The 17,454-nt window shown below is 41.4% G+C and overlaps 1 protein-coding gene across 2 annotated transcripts in view; it reads right to left on the bottom strand.

Moving 5' to 3' along the window:
- The window catches only part of NCOA7 (nuclear receptor coactivator 7), a 113,368-nt gene that overhangs the window by 11,826 nt on the left and 84,088 nt on the right, over window positions 1-17,454 (bottom strand). Inside the window, exons 11-13 of one of the 2 annotated variants that reach the window (XM_065400740.1) lie at window positions 15,742-15,889; window positions 877-1,002; window positions 432-584 (exon numbers count right to left, since the gene is read on the bottom strand). In XM_065400740.1, coding sequence (XP_065256812.1) covers window positions 432-584; window positions 877-1,002; window positions 15,742-15,889 — 427 coding nt within the window. Of the gene's footprint in view, window positions 1-431; window positions 585-876; window positions 1,003-8,511; window positions 8,658-15,741; window positions 15,890-17,454 lie in introns of those variants that run through there. The other variant, XM_065400741.1, reaches the window with a different exon arrangement.

Genomic DNA, 17,454 nt, shown 5'->3' with positions numbered 1-17,454 from the left:
TATAGCAGATTGATAACTGAATTCTGCTAGTGACTGGGATGGATGCTTGCGAGAACACTATTACAATTGCAAAGCATGCTCCATAGAAATTGTGAGTTGCTGCAGAGATTTTACCTCTTTTAGTACTAATATTTTCCTGGGTTTGAGTTTAAGGATAAATATGCTAATTTAGCAGTACTAAGCATAGTATAACATACATCTTGTCTTATTTTGACTCATACTATTCCATATAATTGAATTTGGCTGAAAACTGCTGCTTTGCTAACAAGCGTATGCAACTCTTAAAATTGTATGGAATACTCATGTGAAGGTTGTACTGCAAATGATAAAGACTGTAAATAGATTAAACATAACTATCATAAAGTCTTCTATAATGGGGTCACTCCAATCAAGGAGACCCCCAAATAAGTGCACTATACTCAAGTCCTAACCTGGTTGTCCATATCTTTGATGACAAGGAGGACTGGACTGTCAAGAGACGCTGATTTCCTGTACAGAGTTTTCAGGCTGGTTCCATGCTCCAATGTGCTATATGCAAGCCGCCATGGATATCCCTGCACTCTTGCTGGCAGACAGCGGGCAAGCTAGGAGTGAAAGAAAAGAATGGTGTAGACATTTAATTATACAGGATTTCTCTCTCTTCATCTCAAGTCGACAGCCAGTAGAGCACTGCAAGAAGCTGTGCCGGACACCTAGACACTACAGAGATGGGTATTTACAATGCACCCAAAATAAAGAGCTGAAGCATTGTGGTTAGAAATTTAAATTTGCGATAGTGTGCCAATATAATTTCTAATGTAACTGTTCCAGTGTCAGCAGGGAAGAAAATGAGAATGTGGGGAAGGGAGTAAACCAAAACTCCATTACTAATTATACCTGTTCTATGTGCATATTCTCTAGGAGCGCGCTGTGGTGCTTTAGGACAGGTAAAGAATCACCGTCATCTTCCTCATAGTAACTGCAAATGCTCTTTCGACGTTTTGCCTCTTCTACAGTGATAATCTGAGACAAGAGGACACAAGTATTATAAATTTGAGTCAATTTCTGCGTTTTCATTAACTTTAAACCTGAAAGAGTGAATTAGACTAATGGAGTTAAATTAGTACCAGGTCCAGATCTTGTACACTGTAAAGCAGCTCCAGAAAGCTAGTATATCCTACATATGCAGGACCACCCCAGCGTAAGGGGATACCTCAGGGACAATGTTACATATTGAATAAAGAAGTGTTGTTGACCCTGTCCCACAATACAAAAATCAGGGGTCACCTGATGAAATTACATAGGCAGCAGATTTAATACAAACAAGAGGAAGTACTTTTTCATTCACCACAACTAATCTGAGGAACTCATTGTCATGGGATTTTTGTGATGACCAAAAGTATAACCGAGTTTAAAAAAAAAAAAAAAAAAAATGAATAAATTCATGGAGGATAGGTCCACCAATGGAAATTAACCAAGATGGTCAGGGATGCAACCTCTTGCTCGGGGCAACCCTACACTCTGACTGCCAGAAACTGGAAGATGGGGTGGATCACTCCAAAATTGCCCTGATCTGTACACTCTCCCTGAAGCTCTGGTACAGTCACAGTCAAAAGACAAGATACTGTGTCAGACCAATAGTCCATCTAACCCAATATTGCAGCTCATATATTCATAGAATATCATAGAATATCAGGGTTGGAAGGGACCTCAGGAGGTCATCTAGTCCAACCCCCTGCTCACAGCAGGACTAATCCAGAGTTAGATTTTTGCCCCAAATCTCTAAATGGCCCCCTCAAGGATTGAACTCACAACCCTGGGTTTAGCAGGCCAATGCTCAAACCACTGAGCTATCCCCACCCCCGGTCTTGAACACATGGTCTAGATGAATTACTATAAAATGGGTGAACAACTGCTTGAAAGATTGTACTCAAAAAGTAATCATCAATGGTTTGCTGTCAAACTGGGAGGACTTACCTAGTAGGATCCTACAGGGGTCTGTACTGGGTCAGATACTATTCAACATTTTCATTAATGACTTGGATAATGGAGTGGAGATTATACTTTATAAAGTTTGTGAACGACATCGAGCAGGGAGGGTTTGCAAGCATTTTGGAGGGCAGAATTCGAATTCAAAACAACCATGATAAATTGGAGAATTGGTCTGAAATCAACAAGATGAAATTCAATAAAGACAAGTGCAAAGTACTACAGTTAGGAAGGAAAAAACCCAAATGCTTAAATACAAAATGGGGAATAACTGGCTAGGTGGTAGTACTGCAGAAATACATCAGGGGAGTTATAGTGGATCACAAATTGAATATGAGTCAACAATGTGATGCTCTTGTGAAAAAGACTAATGTTCCGGGGTATATTAACAGGAGTGCTGTATTTAAGACCTAGAAGGTAACGTCCTGCTCTACTCGGCACTGGTAAAGCCTCAGCTGGAGTACCATGTCCAGTTCTGGCTGCCCCACTTTAAGATGTGGACAAACTGGAGAGAGTCCAAAGGAGAGCAACAAAAAGGTTAAAAAAAACCCTGTGCATGTTTCGTCTTGTGAGAAGAAAACTGTGGGGGGACCTCATAGTCTTCAGACATGTTAAGGGCAAAACGGGAGATTTAGGTTAGATATTAGGAAAAATTTCCAACTTTAGCTGGCATTCCATAGGACTGAAGAATATTCCACAAAGTATGTCTGTGCAGGCTGTCAAATGCCTATGGAAAATCCATGAAATTGATAAGGGGAGGTGCCATTCTACATGTTCTTCATGCTCTACAGCCAAAATGCTTCTGAAATAAATGTAGTCAAACTTTACTAATTCTGGGTCACTGAGAACGAAAATGATGCTTAAAATTGTTGATTGGCTCTAGTTTTCAAGATATGCTATTGGGTCAGTATATACGACCCTTGACTTGGGAATGGTCGAGGATAAGTGAGTTATAAAGGGAAGGGATCGCAATTTAAACCAGAAATGACTAAAATACATCTTTGACTGGATCTATGAATAAATCTATGACTGGGTTTGGACAGTACTTGCTTTTTAGGCAAAACAATTAATGATGCAATCTGAAGCTGGTATTGCGTCATACATGATATGAATTGCATCATGTTATTCCTAGAAGTCATGGATGATGCAATCATAACTAAGCTTACATCACTCTGCTGAACAAATTGCCCTATATCAGCTCTAGAAATCATACAGTGTCGTGCTCTCTTATTTGTCAGGGTTTGATTTTGCAAAGGGACACATTTCTGTTTAGCCAAAGTGAGCAGAGATGCCTCGTACTTGTGTGAACAGTGCAGATAACTTCTGCTATGTTTGTGGTGAAGTGACTTTTGCATCACAAAAGCGCAGTATAACCACTATGGTTAAGAAAGCCTATCACCTTTATTTTGGCTGCAAAATTGGAGATCAGGACAAGAGGTGGGCCCCACACATATGCTGCAACACTTGTGCAACAAATCTTCGCCAGTGGTTGAACAGGAAAAGGAAATCTATGCCTTTTGCAGTGCCAATGATTTGGAGAGAGCCAACAGATCATACCAGCAACTGTTACTTCTGCATGGTGCCTCCAGTTGGGAAAGGTGTGTCAAAGAAGAAAAAGTGGACTGTGCATTATCCAAACATTCCATCAGCTATACGCCCAGTACCCCATGGAGAAGGACTGCCAGTTCCTGATGCACCAGAATCATTCTCACTTGAGTCAGACGAGGAAGAGGAAGAGGATGAAACTTCTGGTCCTGAACCATCAATGTCACAGGACCCACATTGTCTCCCATCCTCCTCCTCTGAACCACACCTCATAACACAAGGTGAACTGAATGACCTTGTCAGGGATTTGGAACTACCCAAGAGTAAGGCAGAGCTGTTGGGCTCCAGACTACAGCAGTGGAATCTCCTGGCAGGTGATGTTAGGGTTTCCATGTTCCGTGACCGTCAAAAGGATCTTGTCCCATTCTTCTTCATGGAAGGTGATCTTGTAGCCTGCAACAACATCGATGGTGTGATGGCAGCCCTCCACATCCTTCACGATCCAGATGAGTGGAGACTGTTCATTGATTCATCGAAGACGAGTCTTAAAGCTGTTTTACTGCATAATGGCAATGTTTTGCAATCAATTCCAGTTGGTCATGCAGTCCATATGAAGGAAACCTATGGGTAGCACAGGACGCATGGACATGTCTTCCTTATGGCCTGACAATCCCTTGTTGCTGTATTAACCCCTTGGGGCCATTAGCTGGTGGAGTAACTAAGCTATGTTGGGGAACTGGCCTGGTACATACTTAGTCCAACATCAAAGGAGTGCAAAGGCCACCTCTTCCTGAGAGGCACAATGCGCATCTGGGCCACGGGGCTTGAGATGTTCTTTTAAATATGAAGGACACAGAAGCTTCTTCGTTTTTCTTCCTGCAGTTAGTCAAGCGCAGTGAACTCTTCTCAGATGCTAATGCATAGCACTAGTATAAATAAGGCTTTGAGTTTCACTTCCCATTATTCAAGTATCAGAGGGGTAGCCGTGTTAGTCTGGATCTGTAAAAAGTGACAAAAAGTCCTGGGGCACCTTATAGACTAACAGACGTATTGGAGCATAAGCTTTCGTGGGTGAACACATGCATCTGACGAAGTGGGTGTTCACCCATGAAAGCTTATGCTCCAATACGTCTGTTAGTCTATAAGGTGCCCCAGGACTTTGTCGCTTTTTACTTCCCATTATTGCTAAACTAACAACAGCCCTTTCTTGCTCATTAATAAACATTTATATAAACTGAAATAAAACACCACACCAAAGAACCAAAAAGAAAGTTACATTTGAGCAAAACCTGGAAGAAAAGCACATGCTCTGAAGGCTGTATCATATAGGCAAGCTCTCAATGAAACTATATGCTCAGTCAAGTATTTAGTCCCAAATTCTTACTAGTGTAAGTTCTTTCCTGTCTATAAATAGTCATTTTGGGAAACTGATGCTTATTTCAAGAAATTTTAAGAATTTATTCCAAGGTCAAAGGTCTCATGGTATGATTTTTTTAAAATACATTTTCAGTTGAAAAACTATCCAATAATTCTTTGGAAATGTGGAGAGGGATGGGTTACTGACAGTTTTTAAATCTGAGTGTGCTACAACTTTAAAAGCAACATTGATCCATATAAAGACTCATTAGTCAGATCTGGATTCAAATGTTCTTCCTATAGTTAGAAGGAAAATGCCATGCCCCCAGAACTCCATTAAGGTCACTGCCTGTTCCAATAGGGCTATAACTTTAGTGAGAACTGACTGCAGAGTCTGAGGCTTCAAATTTATCAGTTATCTAAACCCACTCTCTCTATACAAACCTATTAGCCTACAATTCCCACTCTGATGACCTGGAATAATGGCCCTAATCTTTGTGCTGGGTGCTCTGCAGCCAACTCATAGGTGCAGCTTTAGGCTATCTTTACAGTGCTATGCAAAGCCATTCCCCTCCAGCATCAGTTACAAAAGCTGTTGTAATTTGTAGAAGCTGCCAAGAATTTCCAAGAAGCCCTCTCCTCCTACTTTAGCCACAGGTAGAAGCTGCTGGGTCAGCTATCTGCCCCGAGCCCCAGCGCTCCTCCCAGATCTAAAGCCCTGAGCCCTGGTGCTCCCATGGGGCAGAAGCCCTGAGGGCCCCTCCCCTCCCAAGCCCTGACCTCCCCGCACCCTGCAGCTGCAGCCCCAACTCCCTCATGGCTGAAGTCTAACATTTTGTTTAAAGTTACAGAACATTTCAGATATATGAACAACCTCCATTCCCGAGGTGTTCGTAACTCTGAGGTTCTACTGTACAAATTAAAATTTCATACAATTACTTGTTTATACTGCTCTATATACACTATACACTGAAATGTAAGTACACTATTTATATTCCAATTAGCGCTGTCAAGCAATTAAAAAAAATTAACCACACTGTTAAACAATAATAGAATACCGTTTACTTAAATATTTTTGGATGTTTTCTACATTTTCAAATATATTGATTTCAGTTACAACATTGAGCACTGTACACTTTCTATTCTATTTATATTTATTTTTATTACAAATATTTGCACTGTAAAAAACCAAAAAAAAATAGTATTTTTCAATTCACCTAATACAAGTACTGTAGTGAAACCTCTTTATAATGAAAGTTAATTCTACATTTCTAAGTTCATATACAAAAAATAACTGCATTCAAAAATAAAACAATGTAAAACTTTAGCGCCTACAAGTCCACTCGGTCCTTCTTCTTGTTCAGGCAATCGCTCAGACAAACAAGTTTGTTTATATTTATGGGAAGTAATGCTGTCCGCTTCTTGTTTACGATGTCACTTGAAAGTGAGAACAGGTGTTCACATGGCATTGTTATAGCTGGTGTCGCAAGATATTTACATGGCAGATGCGCTAAAGATTCATACGTCCTTTCATGCTTCCACCACTATTCCAGAGGATATGCATCCATGCTGATGACACCTTCTTTGCCTTTTGTCAAATCTGCTGTGAAAGTGTTCTTAAAATGAACATGTGCTGGGTCATCATCCGAGACTGCTATAACATGAAATATATAGCAGAATGCGGGTAAAACAGAGCAGGGGACATACAATTCCCCTCCAGCCCCCCAGGAGTTCAGTCACAAATTTAATTAACTCTTTTTTTTTTTTTTTAAATGAGCATAGTCAGCATGTCCTCTGGAATGGTGGCCGAAGCATGAAGGGGCATATGAATATTTAGCATATCTGGCACGTAAATACCTTGCAACACTGGCTACAAAAGTACCATGCGAATTCCTGTTCTCACTTTCAGGTGACATTGTAAATAAGATGCAGTAAGCAGTATCTCCCGTAAATGTAAACAAACTTGTTTGTCTTAGCAATTGGCTGAACAAGAAGTAGGACTTGTAGGCTCTGAAGTTTTACATTGTTTTGTTTGAGTGCAGTTATGTAACAAAAAAATTAAATAAAAAAATCTACATTTGTAAGTTACACTTTCACCATAAAGAGATCGCACTACAGTACTTGTATGAGGTGAATTGAAAAATACTCTTTTATTTGCCATTTTTACAGTGCAAATATTTGTAATCAAAAATAATATAAAAAGTGAGCACTGTACACTTTGTATTCTGTGTTGTAAATATAAATCAATATATTTGAAAATGTAGAAAAATCCAAAAATATTTAATAAATTTCAGTTGGTATTCTCTTGTTTAACAATGCGATTAATCACGATTAATTTTTTTAATCACAGTTAATTTTTTTTTTAGTTAATCGCATGAGTTAAGTGCAATTAATCGACAGCCCTAATTCCAATTGATTTATAATTATATGGTCAAACTGAGAATGGAAGCAATTTTTCAGTAATAGTGTGCTGTGACACTTTTGTATTTTTATGTCTGATTTTGTAAGAAAGTAGTTTTTAAGTGAGGTGAAACTTTGGGGTGTGGAAGACAAATCAGACTCCTGAAAGGGATACAGTAGTCTGGAAAGGTTGAGAGCAACTGGTTTAAGGGATGTGAATTTTCTGCTTTTTCCTTTCTTCTCATTAACTGTGGTCTCCCTGGAACCAGTACTTTTTTACCTTTTTATTTTTGAATATTTTATGAGTGACTCCTCTCCCCCCCACTGTAATCAAAACAACCCCCCCACTAAGCTTTCATAATGCCACCAGGTTTCTCAAAGCTTTAATAATGCCTCCAGGTTTCAAAAAGAAAGAACTCATACCAAGTCTACCGGCCAAATATGTTTGTAGTGATGTATAACTGAATTTGCAGAGGCAAGCAGCGGCAGATATGTTTCTTCTTAACAAGTCCATCATCAATTCCTATCAGTCAGGAATAAAAGTCAAGCCCCTCCTACCACCCAAAAAAGGGACAGAAATCCAGTTCTTAAGAAGTTAAAACAAAAAGGCATTCAATGAAGACAAACTCTCCAAAAGTTCACCTACTTGCATCACACTAGATGAATTAAATATCTCAATGCTGTAGTCCAGGGGTCAGCAACCTTTCAGAAGTGATGTGCCGAGTCTTCATTTATTCACTTAATTTAAGGTTTCACGTGCCAGTAATACATTTTAACATTTTTAGAAGGTCTCTTTCTATAAGTCTATAATATATAACTAAACTATTGTTGTATGTAAAGTAAATAAGGTTTTTTAAATGTTTAAGAAGCTTCATTTAAAATTAAATTAAAATGCAAAGCCCCCCGGACCAGTGGCCAGGGCCCGGGCAGTGTGAGTGCCACTGAAAATCAGCTCACGTGCTGCCTTCGGCACGCGTGCCATAGGTTGCCTACCCCTGCTGAAGTCAGACCAAAATAGCAATGAAGAGGTCTGCATTACCATCCATTTACAGGTCAGTTCAGGTAGCATAAACATTAAAAACCCCACAGAGAGCTGAACTGCAAAAAGGTTTTTAAGTACTGCCATTTTTAGGAACAAAGAAGCAAGCCCCAGCGTGCAGAAATACCCAGTTAAAATGCATTTTAGTTTATTGGTGCAGAGATAGAACACAGCACCACAGCATTGTATGCAGTCCAACGTACCTGCACAAAAGGCTCCTGGTCAGGTCTGACACAGTAAACAATCTGAATATCCAACGGTATTTTTCGCACTCTCATTGTTATAGAATTTATTTTCACTATATCAAACTTCTCTTCTGTACTGCCAAAGCTGTTTCCTACACGCTAGACAAGGCAGCTACTGCTTCTGACATGCTGTGATAATATTGCTTATACACTTCCCTGGTACAGTCTTACTTTCTGTTTCCCCAACATGAAGTATAAGTTTCACAAAGGATTATGACCAAATTAGGGCTTCACTCAAAGCCATTTCCTGGTAGATCCACCTTCATATGTAAAAGCTTTAAGGGTTTTTTTTTGTTTTTTTTTTCTCTGAACCTTTGGAACCATTTCCAGCTATTTCCTTATTACCACCAGCACATATTTAAAATAGAACAATGAGAGTTCAGCATGATAGGAGCAGCGGTTTGTCTCCTGTGCCTTGTGGTAGGCGTTCTGCAGCTCCTTCACTTTGACCCTGCACTGCAGAGTGTCCCGGTCATGGCCCCTTTCTGTCATGCATCGTGAAATCTGTCCGTAGGTATCATAATTCCTACGGCTGGAGCGCGGCTGGGACTGCACAGCCTCCTCTCCCCAAATGCTGATGAGGTCCAGCAGCTCGGAATTGCTCCAAGCGGGGGATTGCCTGGTGTGTGGAGCAGGCATGGTCACCTGGAAAGATGCGCTGAGACCACTACACATGTCACTGAGCAAACAGGAAGGGGACTTTCAAAATTCCCCAAGGAATATAAGGAGTGGGGCTCATGGTGGTCACCTGAGGGCAGGGCAGTAGAGTTCAAACCGATGACCAGAGGCAAGAACAGACTGTAATTGACCAGTGTCTCTACACTGGCAGCGCGGCGCTGCAGCCCTGGCGCAGAAAGCTGTACACCTCTCATCGAGGTGGTTTTTTTACAGCACTGCAACTGCACAATTTTTGCACACTAAGTGGCTTGGCATAGTGTACACACCTCGGGAGTTACTGCACAGAAAGCTGCTTTACTGCACAGAAACTTGCCAGTGTAGAGAAGGCCTAAGTTATTCCATCATCTTTTCTTCCTCTCTTCAGCGTCCCTCAACCTCTCTCTCTCTCTCTGTCCTTGGGTTTATTATCCCTCCCCATCACATCTACTTACACATCATGTGCTTGAACTAACAACTGCACAGTGAAACTTACCGTATACACTCGTTCATAAGCCGAATACTTTTGGTAAAAAAATGATGCATCAAAGAGTGGGGGTCGGCTTATAAACGGGTCTACACCAACATCTGATGATTTTAAACTCTATGGAATCATTGAATTGAATATCTAATACAGGGATTGGCAACCTTTGGCATGCACCCCGCCAGGGTAAGCACCCTCGCGGGCAGGGCCGGTTTGTTTACCTGCCACGTCCACAGGTTTGGCCGATCGCGGCTCCCACTGGCCACGGTTCGCCGCTCCAGGCCAACGGGGGCAGCGGGAAGCGGCAGCCAGGACATCCCTCGGCCCGCACCGCTTCCCACTGCCCCCATTGGCCTGAAGCGGTGAACCGCAGCCACAGGGAACTGAGGGGCTCCATGCCTGCAGACGCTCCAGGTAAACAAAGTGTCCTGACCCACCAGCAGCTTACCTTGATGGGCTGGGAGCCAAAGTTTTCCAACCCCTGAAATATAGGGTCGGCTTATGAAAGGGCCATACAGTTTTTGCTACTTTTACCTATCCACTTTGGGGGGTTGGCTTACAAATGAACGGGTTAATGAACTATTATATACAGTAAGAATGATTTGATATCCATTGACTGTACACTCAGCCCTGTACAAGGCAGGGAATAAAGTCATAAGTTTCCCTTTGCAGAACTGAAATCTGTTCCACTTTACAGTCTGTAGCTTAAATGCTGTATAAAGAAAGTTATCAACAATTACAGACAGGCGACAGTTTCCAATATAAGCCCTACTTTCCATCCCTTTCTCTAATTTTTGAGCAGAGCAACTCATTTGTTTGCAAAAATGCTTAAAATAGGAGAGCTGTAGAATTTTTCTAGAGATGTTTGAAATTTTACTATTTAAATTCTTAAATACTAGATCAATTTTTTTTAAATTAAAATTAAAACGGTGTTGGAAGGCTAGCAGTTTTAAGTGCTACACTCAGCTGTGTTCTGGAACTAACAGAAGCTGGGGATGGCCGAGTTGGATAATCATGGAGGAACACTGAACAGGGGGTAGGGTATATTCTATAGGCTCCAAGGAGAAGACGCTCCAGGCTCTGATATTCAGGCTACTTTGAAAACCAGCAGATCTCCTAAGCTCCAGTCAAGCAAGACTCCTGCTCTTACTCCTGGGGGAATTCTGCACCAAAATATTAAAAATTCTGCACCATAAAATTAAAAATTCTGTGCACAATATTTTAAAATTCTACAAAATTCCACACATTTTGTCAAAATAATGCAATATAATCATGCCAGTTTCAATTACTTTGGTAATTTATTTAAACTACAATATAATGGATGGAGAATGGGAGTGGGGAGCACTGGAGGAAATCCCCACCCCTTTGTCTAATAGTAATATAGCTAGGTTTGACCCTTTATTTCTAGTTATTAGTCAACAAATATATGCAGCCATATGCTCAGTGTTATAGGCAACTGAAGAGCAAGTAAGGGCTGGGGTATCAAACTCACAATTTATACTGGATACTGACCATCTCCAGAAAGCTAAGTACCAAAACAGTTCATGGAGCACATTTTGATAATGATTGGAACTGGTCTACATTTTTGGACTGAAAAAAATTCCTAATGCACCATAAACATTTATAAGGCCATACTGTCCTTTACACCACTCAGACAATGGAGCCTTAAAACTTTTACATCTGTTTTATGCTCCTGAGGGAATTCACAAAGACAATGGGAACAATTCAGTAAGCAGGAAGGCTGCTACATTCTGCTCTGCCCCACACCTACCTCCTCAGAAACACCCCAAAGCCCTGCCTCTCCACGCCAAGCGTGCCACAATAGCGGGCAAGAGAGACAGAGTGTCTCTCTCCCTTTCACACGCACGACTGCCCAGCTCCCACCCCCCACATCCCCTCCACTGTCCTAGTGGTGATTTACATCTCTACCAGCTGCCTGAACCAACCTGCCTGCACTGCCGTGGGGGCACATAGCTCAGTGGTTTGAGCATTGGCCTGCTAAACCCATGGTTGTGAGTTCAATCCTTGAGGGGGCCACTGAGGGATCTGGGGCAAAATCAATACTTGGTCCTGCTAGTGAAGGCAGGGGGCTGGACTCAATGACCTTTCAGGGTCCCTTCCAGTTCTATGAGATAGGTATATCTCCATATATTATATTAATGACCGCTCTTGTGGGCTTCCCTTTGCTTCCCCATCAGAAGTCATTTTTCTGCAGGGAAGCAAAGAAATCTGTGGGGGACAAGAATTCTGCACATGCACAGTGATGCAGAATTCCCCCAGGAGTATCCTCTGTACACCTAGCAGTGGGAGAAGTGGGCACTGGGGATAGGGAAAGGAGCAAGTCAAGGAAAGGGGCTGGCTGGAGAATGGGAATGAGTCTGCAGCCTGGTAATGAGAACCAGCTGGAGTCTGGAATCAGACAGCTAGGAGTGGTTGAGAAACCAAGGCCAGAGATGATCTGTGGGACCTGGGAAGCAGAACCATAGAGCTAGTGAGCAATCTCCTCGGGGTGGGGTGGAGTGGGGAGGAGAATCTTTGCATTCTCAGCGAAGCTTTCACCAACATTCAAGTTTTCACTAGATAGTATACAGAAATTTTCTTGAAGCAGAAGCCTGACATGAGATGAAATAAGAAATTAACAAAAAATACAACAAATTCCAAACAAAACATTATGTTAATTTGCAAGTAAAGTTACTAAGCACAATTCAAGAGAAGATGATGCACCAAATAAGTGTGTAAAACGAAAAAATCCCCAAAGCATGAAAATTACTGAGAGTCACCTTGTTACCCACCCCACACCTCCAGTGAGAGAAAGACTTGCTAGTGCTTAGGCTGGTGCTGTCAGGCAGCTGACACCCAGTCGTTAGCTACCCAAACAATCTCCTCATGGCTATGCCAGCCTTCACTTTGCTTTACATTTTACTCATAGGGGCACCTCAGTCCCTGAGCCTCTCACCTCCGTGATATCCAGCCCCGACACTAACTATTCACAGAAACATGAGGTTTGCTATCCCACTGTACATACCAGCTTATGAGATTCAATTCAGGATCAGCCCCGATGTAACATCACAGCCCTGAGATATATTTATAATGAAAACTATCCTAAGTTCATTATCAAAAGCTAAGATTTAGGAGATAGTGAATGACGATAATGGAAACAGAAAGGTTATATATAAAAAACAAAATCCATACATGCTTTCTAGAGACTGAACTTGGTTAACCTATTAAAGTTATCTGTCTAAAAAGCAGTCTCTTCTCACCTAAAATGTCTTTTATAGTGCTCCCAACCAGGACAGGTTGGGATCCTCTTTTCATGAATGTAATCATAGAATCACAGAAATGTAGGACTGGAAAGGACCTACTCCAGACCCCAGCACTAAGGCAGGACTTAGTATTATCCTTCCAGCCCATCCTGACAAGTGTTAGTCAAACCTGTTCTTAAAAACCTCCAACGACAGAGATTCCACAGCCTCCCTAGGTAATTTATTCCAGTGTTTAACTTCTCACAGTTAGGAAGTTTTTCCTAATATCTAATGTAAGTCTCTCTTGCTGCAATTTAAGACCATTCCTGCTTGTCCTGTCCTCAGTGGCTAAGGAGAACAATTTATCACCCTTCTCTTTAGAACAATCTTTTGCATACTTGATGACTGTTACCAGGTCTCCCCTCAGTCTTCTCTTCTCCAGACTAAACAAACCCAATTTTTTCAATCTTTCCTTGTAGGTCATGTTTTCTAGACCTTTTATCATTTTTGTTGCACCCTCTGGACTTTTTCCAATTTGTCCACATCTTTCCTGAAGTTTGGTGCCCAGAACTGGACAAAGCTCTGCAGCTGAGGCCTTATCAGCACAGAGTAGAGCGGAAGAATTACTTCTTGGGTCTTGCTTACAACACTCTTGCTAATACATCCCAGAATGATGTTTGCCAAAAAAAAGGGCAACTATTTTACATTGTTGACTCATATTTAGTTTGTGATCCACTATAACCTCCAGATCCTTTTCTGAAGTACTCCTTCCTAGGCAGTCATTTCCCATTTTGTACATGTGCAACTGATTATTCCTTCCTAAGTGTAGTACTTTGCATTTGTCCTTATTGGATCTCATCCTATTTATTTCAGGCCATTTCTCTAGTTAAATCACATTGCCTGATTATTTCCTAAGGTGCAGGATAAGGAGATGTCCTTTTGCCTCCTCCTTATGTGCTCACATCCCATTTTTTGTACCTAGAGTCAGGGTGATCTGCTGAAGTTTATTCCCTGGTGTGACTTCATGTTGAATTCACATCTTCATGTTGACTTGCAATGCTTAACTTACACATGAACTGAGGCAGGCAGGTAAATATACATCCCTTGCCTGGCAGAAACCCATTTTTAAGGCCTGCCTTGGATTCAGAGACTTTTTTAGGAACAGAATTTCTTTATACATATAAAACTTTTTAATGTAGTATCTGTACATACATTTCACAATGATATTAATGATCAGTGGCTTTCATTAAAAATCCTACATGACATCATTTATGGATAAACAGATGAAAGCAGTGTACAAGATGTAGTTTGTCAGGCTTGTTAGGCATCATTGTTACAGTACAGTGAACCCTTTGCAAACTGACACTGAGGTGTTCTTATGGTCACAATGATGGAAATCAGAAGCTAATATTACAAACAGTTCTACCCTTAGCACAGGGGTGGGCAAACTATGGCCACCACCACCATAGCGCCACGGGCCCCACGCCACTCCCGGAAGCAGCCAGCACACGTCCCTGCGGCCCCTGGGGCAGAGGGGGGCAGAGGGCTCCGTGCGCTGCCCTCGCCTGCAGGCACCGCCCCCTGCAGCTCCCATTGACGGGGAACGGGGAACTGCGGCCAACGGGAGCTTCGGGGGAGGTTCCCGCAGGCAAGGGCAGTGCGCAGAGCCCTCTGCCCCCCGCTTCCCCAGGGGCTGCAGGGACGTAGTGCCGGCCGCTTCCAGGAGAGGCGCGGGGCCAGGCTGTCCTCCAGGTAAGCGGTGCCAGGCCAGAGCTGGCACCCTGAACCCCTCCTGCACCCCACATCCCAACCCCCTGCCCTGAGCCCCCTCCCGCACCTCAACCCCCTGCCACACCCCTCCTGCACCTCAACCCCCTGCACTGAGCCCCCTGCCACACCCACACCCTTTCTGCACCCCAACCCCCTCCCCTGCCCTGAGCCCCTTCCTGCACACCACACCTCCTCCCAGCCCTACATTCATGGCCCTGCATACAATTTCCCCACCCAGATGTGGCCCTCGGGCCAAAAAGTTTACCCACCCCTGCCTTAGCACCAAATCCACAAAGTCTGTTGAACAAAAACATGTCCCAAAGACCAGTACCCAGACCTCCTTAACTCTGTCCCAGTAATGCAACACCCAAAATAAAGTTCACTTACGCTTCACAGTTATCTATTCAGTGCAAAGCTTTCGCCCAGAACTGTAAAACTTTAATACCTTATCTTCCTTATTCTTTTTCATACAAACATTGTGATATGTTTGGCCTTTCACACATGCATGTACAATCCACAGATCAGAGATACATCAGCAATGCTGTAAAAGTATTCATTAATCATTTAAAACAGATGCTCAAGCAAGCACTATACTAAATGATATTCTCCTCCTTGGAACTTCACTGAAGCTGACCTATAAGTGCCTTTTTTGCAACATTTGCAACTATTGTAACATTTGTAAAGTTTCAAAAAAATGTTCTCTCTCTAAAAGGCTATGAAATATGGTTTAAAAACTTGTTATGCAAATACTTACTGCAACTATTATACATTCTATTGATTCTGCTGGAATCAGAAAGTTCCTTGCCTGGCCACTACTTGACCACTAGAGGATGATGGGAAAGGAGAGCAGTAGGGATGAGAGTAGGTATTTTGGACAGCCACAAAGCCTGAGGACACCATAATACAAGGAGTAAGAGTCCTATCAGTAAAAAAAGTACCAGAATGTTAGAAAAATTAAGAGTGTGTATTTAGATTCTCAGCGGATGACGCACATTCCCTGTATCATTCTTGAATCTCTGAAAAATAGAAGGCACTTACCTCCCAGCTTTTAGTTGATGGCTCACTGAAGAAGTTGTCTATCATATCAAGCTCTTCCTTTTCCACCACTACAAAACCTTGCTCTTTGGCATCTTTTCCATATACTTCTGGTGACCATTGAACAAAAAATGTATACAGATGATCTACCCTGTGAAACAAAACAAGAGAAGACACGGTATTCAGTTTTCCACAGAATTGACATATGGTATGCAAACAACAATTCAAGTTTTTGTCTATATATTTTCACACTCAAATTAATGCATTGCACATCTACAGCTCCTTACAGCATTTTAAAATTTCAGCTCACGTCACCTTTGTGTTTTTCCCTCATTTTACACATGAGGAAACTGAGGCATAGAGAAGCCAAGAGGCTTGCCCAGGGTTACACGAAACTTGTGCGTCAGAGTCAAAGATAGAACTTCCACCTCCCAGGCTTCTTTATTCACAGAATTTAAGGCCAGAAGGAATCAATCATTATGATCATTCAGTATGACCTCCTATGTAAAACACAGGCCAAAGAACTTTTCACCCAATAATTCCCACATCAAGCTCCTTACTTATGGTTGAGCTATAGCATTATTTTTTTCATTAGAAAGACTTAACAACAACACTGTCCTTCCTCCTTTTATCACAGTGGAAATGATCAGTTGTTGCTGGTTTTCTGAAACTGACAGTATAACAACATCCCAAAGTAGGTAGAGAGCTAGCTCATCACCGTCTTCCTTTGCTATTTATTAAACACACCTTAAAAAATTATTGCAGTGTATAAAAATGAGCATCACTGACCTATTTACACCAAAATTATTTTGTTGTGATAGTGCTAGAAATAGTGCAATTAGAATACACCCTCTCACTAATACTTTCCTGTCAGTAGGTGTACCACTTGCCAGAGGCATATACCTATTGATGAAAATTAAAAGTCCTAACTAGAGATCATACCTATGAAGTTATAAATAATTATACTACATAGGAATATTGTCAACTAGCAAGATATTTTACCAGCAATCTTGATTACTCCTTGACAGACAGATAAAAACCAAAGATGAAGGGCCATATTTCATTACTTTTTTCCTGGGAATTTATCAGAAGTTATTACTACAACAAGAAAAACAGGTGAAAATTGGTGAAAAAAATATTAATAATTCTTCTGGGTAAATATTGGGGTATATTTTTGTGGACGGAAGGACAGAGGGAAAAAGTATTCAATAGATTAATGCTTTAATGAATGGAATTCAATATGGTTTGCTACAGAACTAAAACAGAACTCAAAACTCAATGCCACCTCTGAGTTTAAGAAAACAATAGATTTCTAATCCCCAATTAAAAATTTTCATTAGAACAAACAATTTACTGTTGTAGACTTAGTGCTATTAGCCCTATAAATATTTACATTTAATAATTGGGCCACACCATTTGGGGTGCATACACCCAACTTCATGCTTTTCTCCTGTTTTTGTTTTCTTAAAACTTGATTACTTCCTGGTGTTCTGAAACATACACTAAAATGGAAAGAAAACGAAAATCTGTATCGGTGTGTCAAATCTTTAAACCGTTACCTGCTAACCACTTAAAATGTGTAACGGGTGGGCATGAAATTCATTAGTACCTTCAGATGTACATGCACTTCATACATATTATTTTGACAGATATTGATGTTTATTTTTAAGCTTTTTATTTTTATCAACTGAAACTTCACAGTTGCAGAGTTGTCAG

This window comes from Emys orbicularis, chromosome 3 (assembly GCF_028017835.1).
Source record: "Emys orbicularis isolate rEmyOrb1 chromosome 3, rEmyOrb1.hap1, whole genome shotgun sequence".
NCBI lineage: Eukaryota > Metazoa > Chordata > Testudines > Emydidae > Emys > Emys orbicularis.
The sequence above is the reverse complement of the archived record's forward strand: the minus strand, read 5'-3'. Positions and strand labels throughout refer to the sequence as shown.